At 51.0% G+C, this 23,495-nt stretch overlaps 2 protein-coding genes across 2 annotated transcripts; one reads left to right on the top strand and one right to left on the bottom strand.

Annotated features, from left to right (window-relative positions):
• Positions 1-10,099: 10,099 nt before the first annotated feature.
• Positions 10,100-13,159, top strand: LOC119285066 (probable xyloglucan endotransglucosylase/hydrolase protein 28). The gene is made up of 4 exons (XM_037564269.1): positions 10,100-10,550; positions 10,660-10,760; positions 10,889-11,097; positions 12,570-13,159. Exons 1-4 carry the CDS (start codon positions 10,346-10,348, stop codon positions 13,024-13,026), a joined length of 972 nt encoding a protein of 323 aa, XP_037420166.1. The 5' UTR covers positions 10,100-10,345; the 3' UTR covers positions 13,027-13,159.
• A 291-nt stretch (positions 13,160-13,450) lies between these two features.
• Positions 13,451-19,537, bottom strand: LOC119285065 (RNA demethylase ALKBH10B-like). Its single transcript, XM_037564268.1, has 8 exons — positions 18,840-19,537; positions 16,826-16,921; positions 16,264-16,364; positions 16,001-16,118; positions 15,542-15,652; positions 15,341-15,456; positions 15,114-15,265; positions 13,451-14,488 (listed from the first exon to the last, which is right to left on the bottom strand). The coding sequence occupies exons 1-8, from the start codon at positions 19,339-19,341 to the stop codon at positions 13,750-13,752; spliced, it is 1,935 nt and encodes a 644-aa protein (XP_037420165.1). The 5' UTR covers positions 19,342-19,537; the 3' UTR covers positions 13,451-13,749.
• Between the last annotated feature and the right edge of the window lie 3,958 nt (positions 19,538-23,495).

Here is a 23,495-nt window from a genome sequence, read left to right as displayed (position 1 = left end):
TGGGGATGTTGATACGTCTCCAACGTATCTATAATTGTTTATTGTTCCATGCTATTATATTATCAACCTTGGATGTTTTATATGCTATTTTATATGATTTTTGGGACTAACCTATTAACCTAGAGCCTAGTGCCAGTTTCTGTTTTTTTCCTTGTTTTAGAGTATCACAGAAAAGAAAAAATCAAACGGAGTCCAATTGACCTGAAACTTCACGGAACTTATTTTTGGACCAGAAGAAGCCCACGGAGTATCGGAGTTGGACCAGGAGAGTCCCGGGGTACCCACGAGGGTGGGGGGCGCGCCCACCCCCATGGGCGCGCCCCCTGCCTCGTGGACAGCCCGGAGGTCCACCGACGTACTTCTTCCTCCCATATATACCCATATACCCTAAAAACTTCGGGGAGCACAATAGATCGTGAGTTCCGCCGCCAGAAGCCTCCGCAACCACCGAAAACCAATCTAGACCCATTTCGGCACCCTGTCGGAGGGGGGAATCCCTCTCCGGTGGCCATCTTCATCATCCCGGTGCTCTCCATGACGAGGAGGGAGTAGTCCACCCTCGGGGCTGAGGGTATGTACCGGTAGCTATGTGTTTGATCTCTCTCTCGTGTTTTTGAGGTGGTACAATCTTGATGTATCGCGAGCTTTGCTATTATAGTTGGATCTTATGATGTTTCTCCCTCTCTACTCTCTTGTAATGTATTGAGTTTTCCCTTTGAAATTATCTTATCGGATTGAGTCTTTAAGGATTTGAGAACACTTGATGTATGTCTTGCGTGGGATACATGTGGTGACAATGGGGTATTCTATTGATCCACTTGATGTATGTTTTGGTGATCAACTTGCGGGTTCCGTGACCTTGGGAATCTATGCATAGGGTTTGGCACACGTTTTCGTCTTGACTCTCCGGTAGAAGCTTTAGGGCACTCTTTGAGGTCCTATGTGTTGGTTGAATAGATGAATATGAGTTGTGTGATGCATATCGTATAATCATACCCACGGATACTTGAGGTGACATTGGAGTATCTAGGTGACATTAGGGTTTTGGTTGATTTGTGTCTTAAGGTGTTATTCTAGTACGAACTCTAGGGTTGTTTGTGACACTTATAGGAATAGCCCAACGGATTGATAGGAAAGAATAACTTTGAGGTGGTTTCACCCTACCATAATCTCTTCGTTTGTTCTCCGCTATTAGTGAATTTGGAGTGACTCTTTGTTGCATGTTGAGGGATAGTTATATGATCCAATTATGTTATTGTTGTTGAGAGAACTTGCACTAGTGAAAGTATGAACCCTAGCCCTTGTTTCAACGCATTGCAATACCGTTTGTGCTCACTTTTATCATTAGTTACCTTGTTCTTTTCATATTTTCAGATTACAAAAACCTATATCTGCCATCCATATTGCACTTGTATCATCATCTCTTCGCCGAACTAGTGCACCTATACAATTTACCATTGTATTAGGTGTGTTGGGGACACAAGAGACTCTTTGTTATTTGGTTGCAGGGTTGCTTGAGAGAGACCATCTTCATCCTACGCCTCCTACGAGTTGATAAACCTTAGGTCATCCACTTGAGGGAAATTTGCTACTGTCCTACAAACCTCTGCACTTGGAGGCCCAACAACGTCTACAAAAAGAAGGTTGTGTAGTAGACATCACTTTGTTACGGTTCTCTATTAAAAGGATGCCTTAATTACCTTAGATTTTCATTAGGACCTAGCTGCCACGGAATGGTAGGATAAAAGATGGCATGCAAGTTCTTATTATAAGCACGTCTGACTACATACGAAATACATGCCTACATTTAATTGATGGATTGGCGTTGTTGTGTATTGCTCTATGTTGTGATTGTTACATGATGAATTTCATCCAAATATTCAAGATGTGTTGCCATGGTAAGTTTGGAGTTTTTCACGTTGTGTTTTGACATGGAAATTAACATATACTTCTTGCTATGTCAATTTAGATGTGTTTTTGCCATGTCCCCAACATAGGTTTTGGCATGTCAAAAGACATTTTTTTGTAACACTCCAAACATCATGGCAATTTTGCATTCTTTTCGGTTCATTTACATGGCAAGTTTTAGAAACATTTTGTGTCTTAAAACTATAGCAAGTTTTTAGTTACTTGTTTGTAATGGTCATATGCGTAATGTAGGCAAATTTACTTCATGCACCATGGCAATTTCGTTTATACTACCATGGCAAATTTGATCAATGGACCATGGCAACTTATTTTTTTTCTTATCATGGCAATATTATTACATGGGCCCTGGAAATTTAAATAAAGAATCATTTTCATTTTTTCTCAAACAAGGCAAACTTAATTTATGCATCATGGCAAACTAAATTTATGTATCATGGCAAGTTTAATTCAAGTATTGTGGCAACTTTTTATGTATCACAAAAAAATGGCAATTTTCTTACACATAACATCACAATTTTAATAAAAATGCGATGTAATTTTTTTAACATGCATCTCACATGACAACTTTTTGTTCAGTTTTCGCCAGTACATGTTCTAGTTCAGCAGAACACAAGGCCAAAATAAGGTGTGCAATGGTCATATGGCATTTTTTTCAAAAAAGTATGTCTCATACACCATAGAAAAAGGAATTGGATAAGTACCGAACATCAGGTACGAGCACATGGAAACTTCGAATGTTTTTATGGCAAGTTGAGTGGCGCGAGGATGGCAATTTTCGCGCTTCAGTTTATTTTTGACAGAAATTTGTCGCGTGTCACTGGAATTTGCCATCCTTGTGTGACTCAAATTGCCACCGAAACACGTCACGGTTGGAGTGTCATGCACCTGACGTGTGGCACTTATAATTTGGGTTGAAAATCAGAACGCATTTTCTTGGGAATAGTCACACGACAAATGTATGAAAAATTATCATAACATTATTACCTTTTGACCACATGAAAAGCTTTTACTTTTTAGCTTTGTAACTTAACTCTTTTTTTGAATTGTCACCGGGGGAGAAGAAATCCTCCCCACCTGAATTGGATTCATTTGTTGTCTATAGGCTTTGCAGCCTAATACAAGATAGGGTTCAAGAGAACCAGAAGTACAGGGGGGCACATGAGGGAGAAATAAAGAGAAAACAACACACAGACAACACATGGCGAGGGGGACGCTACACAACAAGGGGCACCACGGGCGCTCGAACTACAGAGGCAAGCCAAGACTAAACCATGACACTGCACCATCGATGCAATCGAAAAGCACCGGGCAACCAAGACTGCACAACGCCGCGACACCACCTATGTCATGGGATACATTCGAACGGTCACACCGGGCCGAGATGACGCCACGACACCTGTGTGGCACCGGCGTAGTCGGAAGGCAACACCAAGCATAGAACTCCACAAAGCACACCTAAAACAACACAACAAGGGGCACCACGGGTGCTCGAACTGCAGCGGGGAGCCAAGACTAAACCATGACACTGCACCGTCGACGCAATCGAAAAGCGCCGGGAAACCAAGACTGCACAATGCCGAGACACCACCTGTGTCATGGGATACATTTGAACGGTCGCGCCGAGCTGAGACGACACCACAGAACCTGTGTGCCACCGGCGTAGTCGAAGGGCATCACCAAGCATAGAACTCCACAGAGCACAACCCATACATCACAAGACCGAGGGATGAAGACAACGCCATCAAGATGGAAACGACGGGAAGCATCGCCGCTGTCTCGGCCAGCAGCAGGCCGACCAAGGATTTCTCCCCATCCCCGATCACATCCGCCACGCGATAAGTCACAGAACAACCGCCAATAGCGCCGGGTAGCGCTGAAATGGACGGCCCTAGATCCAGATGAATCCAACCGGTGGAGCAATGCCGGCAGGCACCCTTGACGCGGAGGGCACCAGTGAGGACCACCGGTGCGGCGCCCCCAGCGGGTAAAGCCACGAACAGCAGCAACCCACCAGGGGAACTGGGAGGTGGAGGGCTCCAAAGTCGCAGGAGACACGACGCCACCTTCGTTGGCGAGCACCACATAGAAGCACGACGACGACGACGGAGCAGGGGGCACTGGAGGAGGGAGACGTGGCGGCAAAACCGCAGTCGGCGACGACGAGTGGTTGCGGGCGGGAGGCATCGGAGCCCGACCCAAGGACGCGGAGCAGGGGGCGCTGGAGGAGGGAGACGTGGCGGCAGAACCGTAGTCGGCGACGGCGAGTGGTTGAGGGCGGGAGGCCGCGGAGCCCGACCCAAGGACGCGGAGCAGGGGGCGGGGCGCAGCGCCAGGAGCAGCAGGACTCCGCCGATGCAGCCACGAATCGGCCACCATAGGGGAGGAGCTTCGCTAGATTGGATCTGGGCGGGCTGGGCCGAGTGCGCGGGGAAGACATCAGGGCGCCGCCGCCGCCCCGGAACCGGCCAGGGAGGGGACAAGCGGCCGTCGAGTGGACGAGGGAGGAGGCGCTGGAGAGGGGGCGCGGTGGTGGAGCGGCTCAGGCCAGATCGAGGGTTGGGGAGGGGTTCTGGCATGAAGATGGGAACGAGACCGCCCCGCCGCCACCTTCCTCGGGCGCGGCGCGGCTTCGCGCGGCCGGCCCTCTGGCGACGGCGCTGCGGGGAGCGATGGTGTAGACGGAGCTTGGGCGGCGGCGCTGGTTCCCCCCATGTCGCCAGACGAGGGCGGCGCGGGGGTGAGGGGGCGAGAGAGCCCGACCTCGTCCGTAACTTCTCATTTTCTTTCCCATGGTGCGTCGCATCCTCAGAAGACAAATCGCAGCGAGGGCAAGACGATCCTGAGGTAATGATCTTGCGATGTAAGTTCGCCATCGTGCTTAGCCTATCACGGCAGAGGAGCCAGCCGAAGATCCTCACCTTGATTGGTGCCTTGGATCCCCAAATGTGCCCTGCTTTGAGGTCAAGCTCATGGTCGGAGGAGAGCAAAGAGTAGGCGCACCTCGAGGTGAACGAGGAGCCGTGGGTGAGGAACCTGTCGTCGGGCGCATTGCTTGTGGTAACATCTTGCAACAAAGACAAAACAGACGCAAGCTCGGCAGAAGCCACATTGGTTAGGCGGTTCCGCAGAGTAGCGAGTAAACCATTATGCATGACATGAGATACCAGGACAGAGGGAGCAGTGGAGTGAGAGAAAAGGTGGGGGTATTTTTCTGCAAGCGGAGTCGGCAAAATCCAAGTGTCGAGCTAGAAGAAAGTGGAAGTGCCATTGTTAGTAAGGACGAAAGAAATTTTACGAAGGTGGTATAGCTGTTGGTTAACGATTTTCCAGAGGTAGGGGGGTTTGGTGGCCTAGATGTGAAGTCGAGAGAGTAGTGTTGAAAAAACCAGTTGACCCAATGTAGGTCGGGTTTTTGAAGAAGTTTGAATGCGAATTTCATGAGAAGACAGTTGTTTTGGAGAGCCAAATTTCTTTCCCTCCGGCGACGGCGCTGCGGGGAGCGACGGTGTAGACGGAGCTTGGGCGGCGGCGCTGGTTCCCCCCGTGTCGCCAGACGCGGGCGACGCGGGGGTGCGGGGGCGAGAGAGCTCGACCTCGTCCGTAACTTAACTCTTCATTGCTATGGAAAATTTTTATTTTCTTTCCCTCACAAAGTTTTATTTTCTTGCCATGGCAAATTTACTTTAACATACATGAAAAAATTTAGTTTTATTGCCATGCTAGTTTTAGTTTTATAGCATGGCAAAGAACAACAAGTCTTGCCATGGCAAAACTAGTTTTTAACTACACTATGGTAAACTTATTACATATACCACAACAAATTTAGTTAACGGTCACGGTAAATTTAGTTTATTGAACACAGCAAATTTAGTAAATGACCATGGTAAATTTAGTTTTTTCATCATGGCATTTTTAGGTTTAACCATGGCAAATTTAGTAATTGATAATGGCAAAAAATCTAACTAATGATAAAAAAATTATGCCATGTTAATTATCACGTGTTTGCCATGGCAAACTGCTTGCATTATAGCATTTTTTGCTTTTTCATATGCAAAAACCATGTACATTTTGTGTTCAGTAAAGAAATGCTATAGCCCAATGTACATGGACCTTTACCGAGGATAGCATCATGCCATGGTAAGTAGTCTGTTTTGTCATGGCATTTTTTCATGAAATTTTGTTGCCATGGCAAAGTAGTGTGATCATGGCAAATTCTTGTTTGTTTCTTGCGCAAAGCCATCTACTTTTGCCATGGACATTTGTGTTGTAGTTCAAAAATGTCATAGGCTTTGCAATATGTTTGCCTGGATCAAACGACGTACAGGCGGGAGGTCCGGTGTGGCCCGGCAATTTCCATTTTATATATCATGGCAATCATTTTGTTTTGTTTTTGCAAGGTTATATTGTTTTCTTCTTCTTTTTCCTCACTGTCTTATCGTTTTGGGGCTTCTTGTGGGCGTAACAGAATGCAAATGGGTTGTGCCTGACTTTTTTCTATGTACTTGGGTTTACTGCTTTGCGTGCCAGATGGGCGAGCATGAACGATCGGCATGGGACGTTTTCAGATCGGCATGGCAAATTCATGTTTTCCCCTCTGCCGTTGGAGATGCTCTCATTGACCTTTCACGCACAACGACACGAGAGATATAGAGAGTGGGGGACAGGGAGAGTACAGTAGCGCCATGGAGGATAAACATCTAACAGCAAGCAAACAAAACCTCCACCAGAAAAGATACGCTCGGGGCCAAAGCTCCAACGCATCGTCGCCCACCCACACAAAGGCAAAGCAGCAGTCAGTAGTCCTCACTCGCTTCGCTTCCTCATCCCGTCGGGCCATCCCTACTCATTACCTACTGATTAAGGCCAACTCCACCGCGCGCGACCCTCTCCTATCCGACACCGTCTGTTTAAGGTAAAACGGATAAACGAGGCGACCCAACGCGCGACGCCCGGACCCATCTAGTCCGTTTTGTGTCCGAGCCGACCCATTTCAAGCGCATTTTGCGCCGGGTTTGGGTCACCGCGGACATCGAACGGACGCGCCGCTCGTCCGCGTCTTCCCGTGTGGCGGGGCGGCCACCTACCTCTCTCCCGCCAACATCAATGCACACGGGTGGCCGACCCCATCTGTCATCGGCCCAGTGAAAAATCGCCGTCCTTCTTAAATGGGGAACCCGTGGACCGGTCGTCGTCCACACTGCTCCACTCCATCCCGCGGCCTTCTCGAAACCCGACCGCGCTAAACCCTAGCCCTCCCTTGTCGAGCTCGCCGGACGGCCACCTCGAAGCCATGGGCTTTTGGAACCGCAAGGGGAAGCACGACCACGAGGCCGGCTCCTCGTCGGGGCGCCGCGCCGGCTCCGTGAAGAAGGAGGCCGCATCACCACCATGTCGTGCCCCCGCGCCGCCCGCTTTCTCCATCGCCCCCACGTCCGCCGGCGAGCGCGACCGGCACTACATCCACGCGTCGTGTGCCGCCGTTATTGGAAGACGAGGACGCCGCTCCCCTGGAGCGACGTCCACCTCCCCAACGGATGGCACCTCAGCGCCGACCGTGTGCCGATCCCGCCGGTCCCGGCGAGCGGCCGTGCACGCCGTCAAGAGATCGGGCGCCGCCGCCGCCTCCTCCCGGACGACCTGTACTACAACGACAGGTACGCCCCGTACTCCTACCTCTGGGATACCTGACTCAGGGACGAGCACGACGTGTGACGTGCCTCCTTCTTCGCCGGCACGGCGTCTGGGCCACGACGACCACGTCGGGAGCGCGCAGCGCGGGCGGAGGCTGGTGCGCGGCCTCACGCCCACGCCCACGCCCTCGCCGTCGCCTTCGCCATCTCCACCACCACCTCCTCGCATGACAGCGGAGGAGGAGGCCCGTTTCATGACGCGTGTCATGGAGGACTCCATGTACATGCACGATGAGCGGCAATGGGAGGGCCTGGAGGAGATGATGGCCAGCTCCGCCGCCGGCGAGGTAGCCATCCCCGAGGAGGAGGCGATGAAGGAGGAGCTGGTGGTCGCGTGCCACCCGGGTCTGCTGGGTCAGGGGTGGGGCTGGTCCTGCACGGCACCGGAGATGGTCGCCGCCGTGGGCATGAACTGGTGCGCCACTCCGCCGCGGTCATTGGAGCGGGAGGCGTCGCCACGGGAGGAGGTCGTGCAGGCACCTCCTGCCGTCCAGCCCGCACCCGTCTACCACGCACCGCCGGCCCACCTCTGGACGCCGCCGGCCTACGTGGACCTCGTCAGCGACGACGACAACGTCGGCGGCCACTGAAGACGGCGACGGCGGCGGCATCGACAGGCACGGGCAGGAGCGCGTTGGCAGCGGCCGTTTTTTATTTCCTTTTTTTATATTGAATTATGTCAAGTTGGATGTGAAACTGGGCCGTTTTGTGGCCGTGGCGACCCTAACTAAGTTTTATGTTTATTAAAACTGCGCTTATTTAATTTTTTTAGTCATTTTATTTACGTTTTTCTATTTTTTTAAATCATGTCCAACGCGAACGTGATTTAAGATGCGGCCGTTCGATGGGTGCACGCACGACCCACGGACAAGACCAGACACGGGTAAACCCATCGACGCCCTAAAAAGACAAAATCTGATCAAACCGGATGTTCGTTTGAAGTCGCGTGATGGAGATGGCCTAAATGCAAGCGGAAAAGAAGCGGGCAGGCGGGCGGGCGCCCCCGCGAGAAAGCGACCCGATCGGCGTCGGGCAGGGCGCCCGCCCAGCGACAATCCATGGCGCTGGGCTGGGCTCGACAGCCTGCCTGCCCGCCCCGGGATCGATGGTCCAAAAGGGGGAAGAGGGTGAGGATTACCCGCTCGCTACTAGGCCCCGGTGTATCCCCTTTTCCCCCACAGCTGTTTGTAGCCGCTGCATTCACTCGATCTACCACTGACAGGCTCACATTCAATCGTGATTAACCTTTGCACTGTTGAGTGTCGTACTGCTAGTACCAGTACCCTCTCCGTGGTTCGCCGTGCAAGGGTAGCTAGCTCTCGCCTCTCACTCTCACACAATGTGAGCAGAGCAGACTGGAGTAGGAGTGCTACTGTATGTATGCACACACGGTGAAAGTGCTCAGAAAGAGACGCAGGTGTTGTGATGCGAGCACACAGGAGCAAAGGTGGCTGCCTGTCTGTCTGTCCCGCTTCCGTTTCAGGCCGCTACACATACACGACGGCGTCAGAGCGGGAAAGCTACAAAACCTACCTCACCACGCGTAGAGTACGCCGGGGCCCCTGTGTCGGCCGTCGGATCCAGTCCAGCCCGCCCCCTAAATTTCCGGCGCCTGCGGTCGACACTGCGTCGCGCAATTGATGGCAGCGCTCCAAACCCCGACGAGCCATTTCCAGGACACCGGCGCCGCAGCCGCCTGCTCCTCCTCCCGTCCGGCTCGACATTCCTAGGATACCTTGCCGGTCGTCGCCTCGTCTGGACCCCGAATGCGTCCCATCATCTGGCTCACGCTACGCCCCACGAATACGATGGCTTCGCCACCCCAATGCTACAATACGTCGAATGTCTGTCGACCAGCCTGTCCCTGGACGTGCCGTTTGCACTCTTCCTCCTCATGCCGCAGCCTGCAGGCCCAGGCCCTGGGCAGTATGTATGTGGTGTGCTAACAGCAGTATCAGTATGGACCGGTCGAGTCACAACCGAGGGAACGGGAAGCTCGTGCGGGCATTCAACGGTACTCCCTCCGGTCCTTTTTACTATCCATATTATAATTCTCTGGAATCAAATTTCACAAAGTTTGACCGTATTTATATGAAAAAATATCAATATCTGTCATGCTAAAGTTATATAATATGAAACTTTAAGTCATGACACATCTAGTGATATTGATTTTAGATTGTGAATGTTGAGACTTTTTTTTATAAAGTTGGTCAAACTTTACGAGACTTGACTTCAGTTAAATCTTATATGCAAACTAAAAAGGATCAAAGGGAGTACTACACAATAATAATCGAATCACCGGAGAGGTTGTGACGTGGGTAGTACTAGGTTTTTGATTTGCGAATTAATGGCGGGGCGAGAGAATGGTTGGGCCATTGGGCGGGATATATTTGGTTATCCACAGCAATCAAGGCCTCAATCAGGATACGGATCCTGTCTAAGTAATTGGGGTGGGCGTGATAATTAATTAAGATCCGCCACCACGGGCGGCGCGGCGCAGGCTGCTCGCTCAAAACGAAACTGCGAGGCGCAACTCCCGATAAAAACGCCGTATGGAAAGCTAGCTTCCTTTGCAATCCATCGGCGGCCTAGGAGTAGTCGCTGCACTAGAGACGAGGCGAGAGAGGAAGCAGCAGTGAGCTGCGGCCAGCCAGCACGATATAGAGGAGAGCCGAGGGGAGTCGAGGAAGGGACAGAGGGGAGAAGCAGGGGAGAGAAGAGAACCAATGGCGTCTCGCCTCCTCTTGGCCGTCCTCCTGGCGTCGTCCGCTTGGGTTGCGGCGTCCGCCGGCGCCGGGGACGAGGTCATGGTCCCCCGCCCGGCGGCGGCGCTCACCTTCGGGGAGGGCTACACCCAGCTGTTCGGGGACTCCAACCTCAGGCTCCACGGCGACGGCAAGCGAGTCCACATCTCCCTCGACGAGAGGACCGGTAGGTGCCCGATGCTTCATCGATCGATCGATCCACCTGTTCTTGTCGCCGCCTTCCGTAGTTCCGATCCTCATCGGGCCTGCCTCTGTTTGTTTGGTGTATTCTTCAGGCTCCGGGTTCGCGTCGCAGGGCGCGTACCTCCACGGCCTCTTCAGCGCCAGCATCAAGCTGCCCTCCGACTACGCCGCCGGCGTCGTCGTCGCCTTCTACGTGAGTAAACATTAGCATCATCCCTTCACTACACTGCACTGCACTTCTTGGAAAACAACCGATGTAATGCAGAGAGAGAGCGGCGAGGGAATTACTAACAAACTTTGGCATTGCGTGGATTCCGGCAGATGTCCAACGGCGACGTGTACGAGAAGACGCACGACGAGCTGGACTTCGAGTTCCTGGGTAACGTCAAGGGGAAGGAGTGGAGGGTGCAGACCAACGTGTACGGCGACGGCAGCACGGCGGTCGGCCGGGAGGAGCGGTACGGCCTCTGGTTCGACCCCACGCAGGACTTCCACCGCTACTCCATCCTCTGGACCAATCGCACCATCGTGTAAGCCCCTGCCCCCGCTCTCACCTCCACCAATCTCACTTACTCTTACTCGTGATCGATCGATCGACACTGCATTCGCTGCAAGGTTTGATCGGCCTGAACCTTGAGCAGTTAACGAGTTTCAGAACTTCAGACTGGGAGCCCCCTCAAGTGGGGCTTCTGGCATAATGTAGAATAGTTTTAGCTGCAACAGCCGTAGCCAATTACTACCTGACTTCGATTAGCTCTGCTTGCTCCAGGGCTATCATTATACAGCCAGGATCAATGTTGCTTAAGCGGCATTTCTGAATGTTTCTGAACTATTATAGCCCGTAGGCTGAATTCTGTGGACACGACTCGTGGATGCCTGAACCACAACTGTGGTCGTGTACTTTGTACATACAAGTTCCAAGTACACGTGTACGCAGCAAATTAGTGATCCTTTAAGCACATATCAATATTTTCAATGCTTACAGGACACAGTACTACCATCTTTGCGTCCTTTCATAAAAAAATAGTGTCAGTACCTGACTGCTCTTCGCCATGGTAGTTCAGCTTAGCAATGTCGCATGTGCTATACAACAATGTAGCAAGATAGATAATCTCTGCTGCTGGTATTAGCTAGCTTCAGGCACTCTTTTTTTGTTGCTGCCTCTTCCCCTTTCCTTTTCCCCCTTTCTTTTTCCACCCTCATGACATGATTGAGAGAAATTGGCTCTTGTTCTTTACAGCTTACAGATTCCTCATGCCGTCGCCGCTTTAATAATTTCAAGTACCGAGGGCCCGAAATCGAGTAGATAGCCTTGCCACAACGGGCATGCAGATAGCGCTGCCCCGCTACTACGCTTCAACACTGCTGGCTTCAAACAAGAAACATCGATCTCAATATCAAAGCCATTTATTTCTTCCTCCACCTGATCTAATTCAGATCACGGATCCATTTGCATGGTCCGTAAAATTACTCACACAGTCACACACACTTACTCACAGTCATTCACTCCTACTCACACAGTCATGCTGCCTGATCGTGTGGGTGAATAAAGTTGGCATGAGAAATGGGGGCGTCGGCTTTTACAGTTTCCATCCATCCACTGAAGCTGAGCCCGAGCATTCATTCATCACAGCATGTGCATGGCTAGGGCCATGGCTGCGCCTGATCCTTCCACCAGGATCCCCGTGCCGCTGCCTTTTCCTCATTGCACCTGCTTTCTCCCCTACCCTGCAAGTCCTGTGTGATCACTCGCAGCTCGCCAACTTTTGAATTGATGGGGAAGAAAGCTACCACCACCACCTCCTCCACTTTTCACCGTGCGTTTTCACATGAGCCAACTCGGTCTGTTCAGGTTCACCGTTCACATGCCCAACCCAAGTCTGGTTTTCACCGCAAATATGTTCACGTGAATGTGCTGTGTTGGATGCTTGGATTGATGGTATGGATGGAATGTGATGCGTTGGTTTGACGGTGTGTCTGACGTTTTTGTGTGTGTGTGCAGGTTCTACGTGGACGGGACGCCGATCAGGGAGGTGGTGAGGAGCGAGGCGATGGGGGCGCAGTTCCCGTCCAAGCCCATGTCGCTCTACGCCACCATCTGGGACGGCTCCAGCTGGGCCACCTCGGGCGGCCGCTACAAGGTGGACTACAAGTACGCGCCCTACGTCGCCGAGTTCACCGACCTCGAGCTCCACGGCTGCGCCCATGATCAAGCCCAGTCGGCGTGCGAGCCGGAGGGCGGCAGCGCGATGCCGACCAGGCAGCGGGCGGCGATGGAGAGGGTCCGGGCGCGGCACATGACGTACGGCTACTGCTACGACCGCGCGCGGTACCCGGCGCCGCTGCCGGAGTGCAGGGTGGGCGCCGAGGCGGCCATGTACCTCCCGTCGGGCGAGGCCAGGTCGTCGGACCGGCGCAGGCACGGCAAGCGCCACCGCCGTGCCGGCGCCGCCCTCTGATCTTACGACCGTTGCCGACTGTAGGCAGTGCGCTCGTGTAATCGGGTCATGCCGTGTCATGCATGTGTAACGTGATTGTAGCTTCATCGTTGCGTAACTGAGCTAGTAAGTAGCAGTTGTGTTGATCTGTTCAGCATTTCGTATCCATCCTTTGCGGTGCCGGCGCCACACAACGCCACGCCCACACCTAGGACGAGAATTTGGAGGCGATGTTATCTAGGCGAATTGAACGCTTCGTCAACCGGTTGCCACGGAAGGCCACCGAATATGACCAAACGAAGGCGACCCTAGCTAACATCAGACGGACAAACAAGACGGCACGAGTAGACAAATTAAGACTCACAGACTAGTCAGCGGGGCAACATTTTCAGCTTGTCACAGGATTGCAACTCGAGAAGAATCGACGAAATATGCACATGAGACGAACAAGTAACACCAGCACAATAAGAACAGAACAGGCCCAGATAACATGTTGAACATCTTAGCCCATACTCCCATAATTGTAGCAAGCAGGCGATAAGTTAAAGCAGCATGATACAGTTTTGCTACAGATCGATCGGCTACAAAATTTAAGACGGCTTTTCATTCATTCTCAAGACAACTCGACGGCATCAAGGTACTTGCGCTTGTCAAGGATATGAGAGTTGCCCGCAACCATGACCTGGAAAATTGAGGTTTCCTCATCTCACGTTTCTGTTCTCTATGTACTATACCTCCTTCCTTCTATTTAGCGGCACTTGGCTCAACCTTGCTGAGCCCAGCATTCTTCGTACCACCGTTCTGCTGCTCCTCACCCGCAGAACTAGAGCTCCCATTGCACTCTGGTTGTGCCTCGGTTGTATCGGCCCTTCTTGTTGTTCCTGAGCTCCTTGGAGAAGCACTGCCATTAGCCACCTCCATGCCAGTACCCTTGTTATGCACATAAGCTGCTGAACCTCTTGGAGAATTAGGTTCCGCATGAGCATGGGAAGCTTGTATCATCTGATGGGGCAGCTGGTGAGCTGATCCAGGAGGAAGGAAGACGCCTGTGCCTGGAACAGGGAATCGAGGTGGGGCAGCTTCTGGCATCCAAGCTGCCGTTGCATTTGGCAAGGGAACAGCTGCTGGGAAAGGTATGGCTGCGGCAGCAACAGGAGCAGGTGCTACAAAGAGTGGCTGCATCCCATCAGACGGAGGGATGTGATGAGGTCCAGTTGTTGGTGCTGGAAGTACGCTGCTGGTCGGGGTGTATCCAAAGTGCTGCGGACTTGGAGAATGTGGCCTCACATTAGCTGGCCTTGATGGTGGACCCCAGGGCATAGAAGGAGGTGTTAACGGGGCGGAAGGCCGTGAAGCACTTTCCGATGCTGCAACTTTTCTTGCCACAGACTTCCCGAAAGTTAGAAGGATTCGCTGCTTACGTGTAGCAGGAATAGCTCGCTTGGCTACATCAGCACTTCTCCCTTGCAACACTACAAGAGACCTGAAATTGAGAGATAGGAGAAAAATGTTTAGAAAGTGTAGTCAAACAGGGTTTACCTATTAAATTTACTACATGGTCAACATTACGAATTATATATGGAGCCCAATGAAGCTACGAACGCACAACTGATGATAACAGGCATTGACCAATCAATAATTACCATATCATCTTATTACAAAGGACTATTTTGATTTAATTATGACCGATATTATGTTAATTTGTCCTGGTTGAGAAATTCAAAACGTGAAGACTGTTTGCACAGCTAAACATGTGTTTATGTACCAACTAAAATACATGACATGATCACAGGCTTCTCACGTTACGGCATATGATGTCTGCTACCGAAGATGTAAATTAGAAAAAATTGGAGAGTGAAGAAGGGTCAGTACAAGCCTCTTAAGAATACCATCAATGGGCAACCTGGTGCATGTAGCTCCCGCTTGCGCAGGGTCCAGGGAAGGGTCCGACCACTTTGGGTCTATAGTACGCAGCCTTTCCCTACATTTCTGTAAGAGGCTGTTTCCAGGACTTGAACCCATGACCTCATGGTCACAAGGCAGCAGCTTTACCACTGCGCCAAGGCTCCCCTTCAATGTGACATGAAAATTACTGGGGAAAGGCTTACCCTGTAGAGAGAGAGAACTTCAAAGGGCCTCTGTTATCACCTCGTTCTCCAAAAATAACTCGGCCAAACACCATATCACACTCTGTCAGGCAGAGGGTACAAAGTGGCCTACCATACCAAGAGGGAGGTTGCTGAGGATGGGAATATTCCTCCTGAAAAAAAAAATCAATTGGTCATTATTAGAATGCATTTTCAGAGAAGAACGTCTTACAGCGTGAACAAGTTACCTCATAGTAGAAGTCAACAACACAATAATCTGGCTTAGAAGGTACAATTCCCTGCCGAAAGAAGCGATCAAACAGGTCATGCAGCAACCCAGGAACAGGCTCCACCCTTGTTGTCTCTGAACCCACATTTAAAATAAAAGAAGGAAGGCATCAGAATACGAGAATAATAACATGAGATTCTGTGGTAAAAGCTTGGCATACCTCTTTGATTTTCATCTTCAAGAGGGCCTTCAATGATAGGAACTCCCAGCTGAATAATTACGCTTCCATGACCCTTCAGTGGTCTTTTACCAACAATAACAGTCTGGCCCACTTTTTGCACCAAGCAAAAATTAATGGTGAAGTCCAATAAAATAGTTGAATCACAGTACCCCCAAAATTAGATAAAGACAGATTAGGACATTATCTGTTTGTACAGAAATGAAGAACAAAAACTAGAGGCAAATGGCCAACTAGCCCAGGGTAACAGACTCTGCTAAGTTGTGACATTTCCCTAGATGTTCAACTAGGCAATACTCTGACAGTATGCAATTTAGATATAAATTCAGAATTCAATGTGGCAAAAGTGCACACAGTTACACTAACACACTACACACACACGATCACACGGGTGATGCACATAGGCACAGAAACAAATAACTTTAGAGGCTACATAATTACCTTCGAACCCTCCTCGACGAGAAGAAGCTTTTGTTTCATTAACTAAAGAAACAATCTTGTTTATCTCAGTCACATTTACCAACCCTTCATAAACCTTGAGCCCTTCAACAGTATTAACCTAAAGAAGCATAGAGCACATTTCATCATGGCGTGTTTTGTAACAGGATAATGAAGTTCGACTGAAGTTTGAGATTCCAAGGAAACTGCATGAAAGAGAAAACTGAAGTGCAGATTTTGAAATTCTGAATTGCAGGGCAACATACCGGCTTGCCATCAATGATTTCACTGGTTGTATATTCTACAGGAGTTGGAACCACTTTGCTGCTTCCTTCAGCAATAATTTGCAGGCTAGAATTTTTCTCACCTGCCACACAATTTACAAAACAAGGACATGGCTCAGAGAGGGTAATTTGCAATCCTTACTAAAAACATTAAATTGCATCCCTTCAGTTTGACAAAATAAAGATTTAATAGCATATGCAAGTAAAATAGTATGTATCAGAAAGTTCAGTTGTCCATCCTAAGGACACTCAATTACAAATAAACAACAAGGAGGATCCAAAAGTTCGGGATTGTCTATAGTTCTATAAATTGACAACTAAACAAAAAATAGCAGAATATTAATTGACAACTAAAAAACTGAAAATGTAGCTCAGCAGTTTTACACTTGAAGTGAAGAAACAAGGCTTAATATGGAGCACAATGGCAGCACACTATTTACAAAACCCTAACACAAACTTCTTTGGTTCAAATACTATCTGATGTGTCAAATAGCAATAAAGAAATGAAGTTGCACAATGTTTGTGTGAGGGGGGCGGGGGGTACCATCAGTAACAGGAGAATCCAACTGTGGACCTTTAGCATCAGCGATGTTCTCCCCTTCCTTCAGTCCCTTCCCTTCTTTGTTATGAAATTCACGCCCTAGAAGCATCAAGAGTACATGAGAAACTAATTGGACATGATTTTGAATAATAGCTGTAAACTTGAAGTACAGTTTTTAATCATGCCATAATCACAATATCAGCAAGAACAGAAAATACAAACTTATTGCACCTACAGAAATCATTGGGCGGAAGACATATAAGGATAGTATGATTACCAAAGCCCGTAGATATTATGTACGATAAGTAGCCATTTTGTTATGATATAATTGAAAATTGAGTTCTAGTATATATATTATACAAACGAAACAGGTGTAATATCTGTCATATACTCCTTCCGTCCCAAAATAAGTGTCTCAACTTTGTAGTAACTTTAGTACAAAGTTGTATCAAAGTCAAGACACTTATTTTGGGACGGAGGGAGTATATCTCTATGCCCTCAGATTCTGGCCCCAAAAAAGTTACTGGTGCTTAACTTAGATTCTTCTCTTTTCATCTCACTTAATAATAAAAAGAAATATGGCATTTTTCTTTTATAATTAATATAATTAATGTAGCGTTTCTAGCCCGCAAAGCTAATAATAGCATACTGCTTTATTTATCGTGGCATTGGTAAAGCACAGGTCATCAACTTTTATTATATAAATATATCTCAAAACTAATGATAGACTATGGCGTGACGAGTTAGCACGACACTGATAAAGCCTCCCATGTCAGCCAGAAGCCCAACATGGAGCAAGAGCGCACTGCTACGTGGCATAATCGGACGACTTAGGCAGGAATCATGCTCTAGGACGTCGCACCGACGCTTGGGCAGGAATCATTGGTAAAGCACAGGTAACCAACTTTTTATCGCATAATAAATAGCCAAAACTAATGACAGACTACGGCATGATGAGTTAGCACGACACCGGCAACGCCTCCAACGATGATGCATAGCATAATCAGACGGTTTGGGTGGAATCATGCCCTAGGACGTTGCGCCGAAAGTTTGCGCCATACCTTTTGCCGTATGAAATAACCATCCCATTGATCCATTCAGCTACTGAACAAACAAAACCGTTGTATGGTCAGAAGGAAAATGTTTCCGTGTGAAACAACTCAAAGTGATCTTACATGTGCCTACCCTACACATATCTTAACACAGAAAAGCTATTTTCGGGTAACTTCATCAGTAGCTTAGGACCTGTGCAATTAGGAGTATTTGTATAGAGCTACACAAGACATAACGCAAAAGCTTACCCTTTTCGGACCTGAATACTTATTAGTATTAAACAAGAAAGCAAAAAAGAAATACAGACAGGAGTAACCGCATGGCATAATCAGACCGCTTGGGCGGGAATCATGTCTTAGGACGTTCCGCCGAAAGTTTGCGCCATACCTTCTGCCGTAAGTAATAGCCATCGCATTGATTGATTCAGCTATTGAACAAACAGAAACGCGGAATGCTAAAAAGGAAAATGTTTGAGCGTGAAGCAACTCAAATTGATCTTACACGTACCTACCCTACACATAGATATCTTTGCACAGAAAAGCTATATTTGGACAACTTTATCCAGTAGGTTAGGACCTCCCCAATTAGAATTTTGCATCCTGCTACACAAGACAACGCAAAAAGGCTTACCCTTTTAGGACCTGAATACTTATATTATTATTAAACAAGAAAAATACAAAAATACAAAGAGAAGCGACTGCACTTTACCAATCGGGACAGGAATTTTGACGGCAGACACCCTCACCTGGAGGGAAGAGGAAGATAACTCTATGCATACCCGAGATCACACCTCTATTCGTTCAATTAGCAAGCAGGTGTCTCGACACCAGAAACCCATTTCATGGATCGACCCATTTTAGGACCCAACAAAACAAAAGACGAGAAAAGGCGCCGTCCTTTGTAACAACAGACGACACTAGCAGGTGTACCAAACAAAGAGAGAAACCAAGAGAAGGCGTCTCACCATCTTTATCGGATCCGGCAGGGGGGACGTTGCCGGCGCCACGCGGCGGATCGTAGCGATGGTGGGCGGCGTGGCGGTGGTGGGAGTGGGAGTGGTTGTGGGAGGGCGCGAAGGAGGGGCGGCGCGGCGGAGGCGGCGGCGGGGCCGGCGAGACGACGGGGCCGTGCTGCTGCGGGGGCGGCAGGCGGCGGCGCCAGCCGGACTGCTGCAGCGCGTAGGCGACGTCGGCGACGGGGAAGAACTGCTGCATGTGGATGACGGGCGCCCAGTGGTGGCGGCGCTGCTGCACGGCGGCGAAGACGTGGTCGTACTCGCCCGGGTCGCCGACGGCGCGGAGGTGGACGACGAGGAGGTCGATGATGGCGTTGGCGGCGGCGAACTCGCCCCGCAGCCAGGAGATGAAGCCGTCGCGCTCGTCCATGAGCCAGCCGGCGGGCTCGGCGGCCCCCTGCACGGGCGCGGCGCCGCCGGCGGGGGAGGGGATGACGGCCGCGGAGGCCATGGCCGTGCCTCAGCGGGGGCCGAGGGTCATAGACGGGCAATGCGAGCTGGAGATCTAGGGTTTTGGCGTGCTTTTCCCCCCGGTTCCGATGGTTTATTTCGCCCGGCCCGGTGGCAGCGTTGCGACGGGGGAGGAGAGACGGAGGCGAGCGGCAGTGTGTGCTAGTGTGGGGGGAGGCGGGGGGGAGGAGGAGGCCGCGGTATGTGAAGCGGAGGCGGATCTGGGGGAGCGGAGATTCCCGAAATGCAAGGCCGAGCGTTGGACGGCTCGACGGGTCGCAAAACCTAACCATCCTACGGCCCCGATGGCCCGACGCGCCGGCCCCCCGGGACCCGCACGTCGGCGTGCGGGGTTTTGTGGGCTTTGAGATTCGGGATTTGACCGGGGGCAGTGAAAGGCGGAGCGGAAACACTCGTGCGGTTACGGGGGAAGAAGACCGTTTGGCCGGCCAGGTGGGTAGTAGTAGTAGTAACAACGGCGCTAATTTTTTTTTTCCTTCGCGGCCCACCGGTAAGTGGGTGTCAGCTGCGCGGGCCGACGCTTTAATGCGGGTTGTTGACGGATGGGGCCGTTGGCACGCGACGGGACAGGACGGGACGGCGTACCTCGCTCGTGGACACGCTTTACGCTACCACGGCGTGGGCGGCCCACCCGTCATGGAGGACGAACCGCCCCCGGCCCGCTCACGCCGGGCCCTGCGTCAGCCGCCTTTGGCTGGCTTCGGCTCTCCGGCACGGCTCGTTCAAAGAGTGAGTGAGTTCGTTCGGTCGCTCGGTTCAGCTGGAGAAAATCCCGTGTTGACCGAGTGTTGGTAACCGTAGTATACTACTCCTACGTTGGCTCCCACGCCAACGCCGTACTGTACTGTGCTTGTACTCCTGTCCACCCCCACCGTGACCGTGACCGGCACGGCACGGCACGGCACGGCGCGGCGCGAGGGGAGGAGATTAGTCAGTTAACGCTGATTGCGCGCCGGGGCGCGGGCCGCTCGGTTTGGTGAGCGGGCGATCCTAGGCCGGCAGGGTGTGGCGCCGTGTGCTTTTCGTGAAAATGGTTTGATTTTCTCGTCCGCGTGACCGTGGCTATGTTGTGGTGTGGTGTGGAGAGAAGACGAGCACGAGGGGATCGGCGGCGAGGGTGCGAAGGTGGCCGCACCGAGACATGTTCGCCACTAGATTACGTTATTGCTGCGGAAAGCGTGAGGTTCCTTGTATGACAATCTTGCCAGTACCCTGTTTGTTGAGGAAAATGCAAGGAACGGTCTTCGGTCCGTGTCGAACGGGAGCTGAGCTCGGTAGTGCTACGAGTCAAGTGTGTGACTGCCAGGTGCGTGCTGCCGTGTTTTCCCCGCAAAATGGAGACCCGCCGCCACGCTCGTGTGATCCATTTCGTTCGTGACCGTCCGTTTGGGTCGGCATGGACAAAAAAGCCGGCCCAATGCGCACCTAAACGGATGCGCGTCCGTTTTCGTCCGCCTGCCGACCCATTTCCGGCCCATTTTTTAGCCTGATTTGCATCGGCGCGGATACAAGATGGACGCGCGCGCTCGCCCTCTTTTCTCACCGGGCTCGTTTGTCGGTGGCACTGTGGATTCACACCCCTCGCCCGTCTGCTACGTCGCCGACGTCGCCGGCCATTTTTTCAGTACATAGATAGTTCTAGTGTACACAGATAAAAGAAAAAGACCACTACTCGTCGCTTTCTGTCACCGACTCGGTAATGTCCTCCTCCGACGTCTGAAGGTAGACGTCAGCAAGCTGCTCGTCTTCAAAGTCCCAACCCGACGTTTCTCGTAGCTTCAGTTTCAATTGAGCTGCCTGCTTCCGCGAACGCTTGTCCTCCCGATAGGCGGCTCGCTCCCTCCTCCTCGCGTCCCTCTCCGATCTCAATTGCTTGTAGAACTGGCGTTCGTCGACGATGTCCTGCGGGAAGTCTCCGCGCCACACCACCAAGGTTTCCACGTCTTTCTCTGCGATGGCGAGGCGACGCTGCCGCCTCCGGTGGACACGACGATCCTCGTCGGTGAAAAGTCGTGGGAGAGGCGCCAGATCTTGCGCCCGCTGGCTCGACACGTTGGGAAAATTCATATCCCGGCGAGGCCTCAGGAGGCGCCACGCCGCCGCGTCGTGCGCGCGGGCTGTCTCCTCTGCGGTGTCGAAGGTGCCGAGTGAAGGAAATATGCCCTAGAGGCAATAATAAAGTTATTATTTATTTCCTTATATCATAATAAATGTTTATTATTCATGCTAAAATTGTATTAACCGGAAACATAATACATGTGTGAATACATAGACGAACAAAGTGTCACTAGTATGCCTCTACTAGACTAGCTCGTTAATCAAAGATGGTTATATTTCCTAACCATGAACAAAGAGTTGTTGTTTGATTAACGGGATCACATCATTAGGTGAATGATCTGATTGACATGACCCATTCCATTAGCTTAGCACCCGATTGTTTAGTATGTTGCTATTGCTTTCTTCATGACTTATACATGTTCTATGACTATGAGATTATGCAACTCCCGTCTGCCGGAGGAACACTTTGTGTGCTACCAAACGTCACAACGTAACTGGGTGATTATAAAGGTGCTCTACATGTGTCTCCAAAGGTAGATGTTGGGTTGGCGTATTTCGAGATTAGGATTTGTCACTCCGATTGTCGGAGAGGTATCTCTGGGCCCTCTCGGTAATGCACATCACATAAGCCTTGCAAGCATTGCAACTAATGAGTTAGTGGTGAGATGATGTATTACGGAACGAGTAAAGAGACTTGTCGGTAACGAGATTGAACTAGGTATTGAGATACCGACAATCGAATCTCGGGCAAGTAACATACCGATGACAAAGGGAACAACGTATGTTGTTATGCGGTCTGACCGATAAAAGATTTTCGTAGAATATGTAGGAGCCAATATGAGCATCCAGGTTCCGCTATTGGTTATTGACCGGAGACGTGTCTCGGTCATGTCTACATTGTTCTTGAACCCGTAGGGTCCGCACGCTTAAGGTTTCGATGACAGTTATATTATGAGTTTATGAGTTTTGATGTACCGAAGTTTGTTCGGAGTCCCGGATGTGATCACGGACATGACGAGGAGTCTCGAAATGGTCGAGACATAAAGATTGATATATTGGAAGCCTATATTTGGATATTGAAAGTGTTCCGGGTGAAATCGGGATTTTACCGTAGTACCGGGAGGTTACCGGAACCCCCCGGGAGGTATATGGGCCTTAGTGGGCTTTAGTGGAAGAGAGGAAAGGTGGCCAGGGCTGGGCAGCGCGCCCCTCCCCCCCTAGTCCGAATAGGACAAGGAGAGGGGGCCGGCGCCCCCCTTCCTTCTCTCTCTCCTCTTCCCCCCTTCCTGAATCCTATTCCAACTAGGATAGGGGGGATCCTACTCCCGGAGGGAGTAGGACTCCTACTGGCGCGCCCTCTCCTGGCCGGCCGCACCCCCCTCCCATTTGATCCTTTATATACGGAGGCAAGGGGCACCCCTAGACACACAAGTTGATCCACGTGATCATATTCTTAGCCGTGTGCGGTGCCCCCTTCCACCATAGTCCTCGATAATATTGTAGCGGTGCTTAGGCGAAGCCCTGCGACGGTAGTACATCAAGATCGTCACCACGCCGTCGTGCTGACGGAACTCTTCCCCGACACTTTGCTGGATCGGAGTCCGGGGATCGTCATCGAGCTGAACGTGTGCTAGAACTCGGAGGTGCCGTAGTTTTGGTGCTTGATCGGTCGGACCGTGAAGACGTACGACTACATCAACCACGTTGTGCTAACGCTTCCGTTGTCGATCTACAAGGGTACGTAGAACACACTCTCCCCTCTCGTTGCTATGCATCACCATGATCTTGCGTGTGCGTAGGAAATTTTTTGAAATTACTACGAAACCCAACACCGAGGACGAGACGTTTCTCGCCAAACCAGATCTCAGAGGAGAAGGCGCCGGAGCGGCGCTCGCGGACTCCACGAAAATCCGAAGCGCCCAGGCGGCGGTTCGACATGGTGGCGCAGAGGCGGCGAGAGTGGGCGGCGGACAGAGTGTGGAGGGAGCGCCTTCTTTATAACGTGCTCCTCCTCGCCTTCTTTATAACGAGCGTCGGCCGCGGCACGCGCGCAAACCTTTCCCGCGCGCTGGAGCG

Source organism: Triticum dicoccoides, chromosome 4A (assembly GCF_002162155.2).
Source record: "Triticum dicoccoides isolate Atlit2015 ecotype Zavitan chromosome 4A, WEW_v2.0, whole genome shotgun sequence".
Taxonomy (NCBI): domain Eukaryota; kingdom Viridiplantae; phylum Streptophyta; class Magnoliopsida; order Poales; family Poaceae; genus Triticum; species Triticum dicoccoides.
The sequence above is the reverse complement of the archived record's forward strand: the minus strand, read 5'-3'. Positions and strand labels throughout refer to the sequence as shown.

What these genes read in the sequence shown, in the direction of transcription:
- LOC119285065 (XM_037564268.1), bottom strand. Translation starts at nt 19,341, where the DNA reads ATGGCCTCCGCGGCCGTCATCCCCTCCCCCGCCGGCGGCGCCGCGCCC. An exon ending in TGCCGGATCCGATAAAGATG is followed by an intron (nt 16,922 to 18,839) that starts GTGAGACGCCTT and finishes TGATGCTTCTAG; the next exon opens with GGCGTGAATTTCATAACAAA. An exon ending in AAATCATTGATGGCAAGCCG is followed by an intron (nt 16,119 to 16,263) that starts GTATGTTGCCCT and finishes ATGCTTCTTTAG; the next exon opens with GTTAATACTGTTGAAGGGCT.
- LOC119285066 (XM_037564269.1), top strand. Translation starts at nt 10,346, where the DNA reads ATGGCGTCTCGCCTCCTCTTGGCCGTCCTCCTGGCGTCGTCCGCTTGG. An exon ending in GCGTCGTCGTCGCCTTCTAC is followed by an intron (nt 10,761 to 10,888) that starts GTGAGTAAACAT and finishes GGATTCCGGCAG; the next exon opens with ATGTCCAACGGCGACGTGTA. An exon ending in TGGACCAATCGCACCATCGT is followed by an intron (nt 11,098 to 12,569) that starts GTAAGCCCCTGC and finishes GTGTGTGTGCAG; the next exon opens with GTTCTACGTGGACGGGACGC.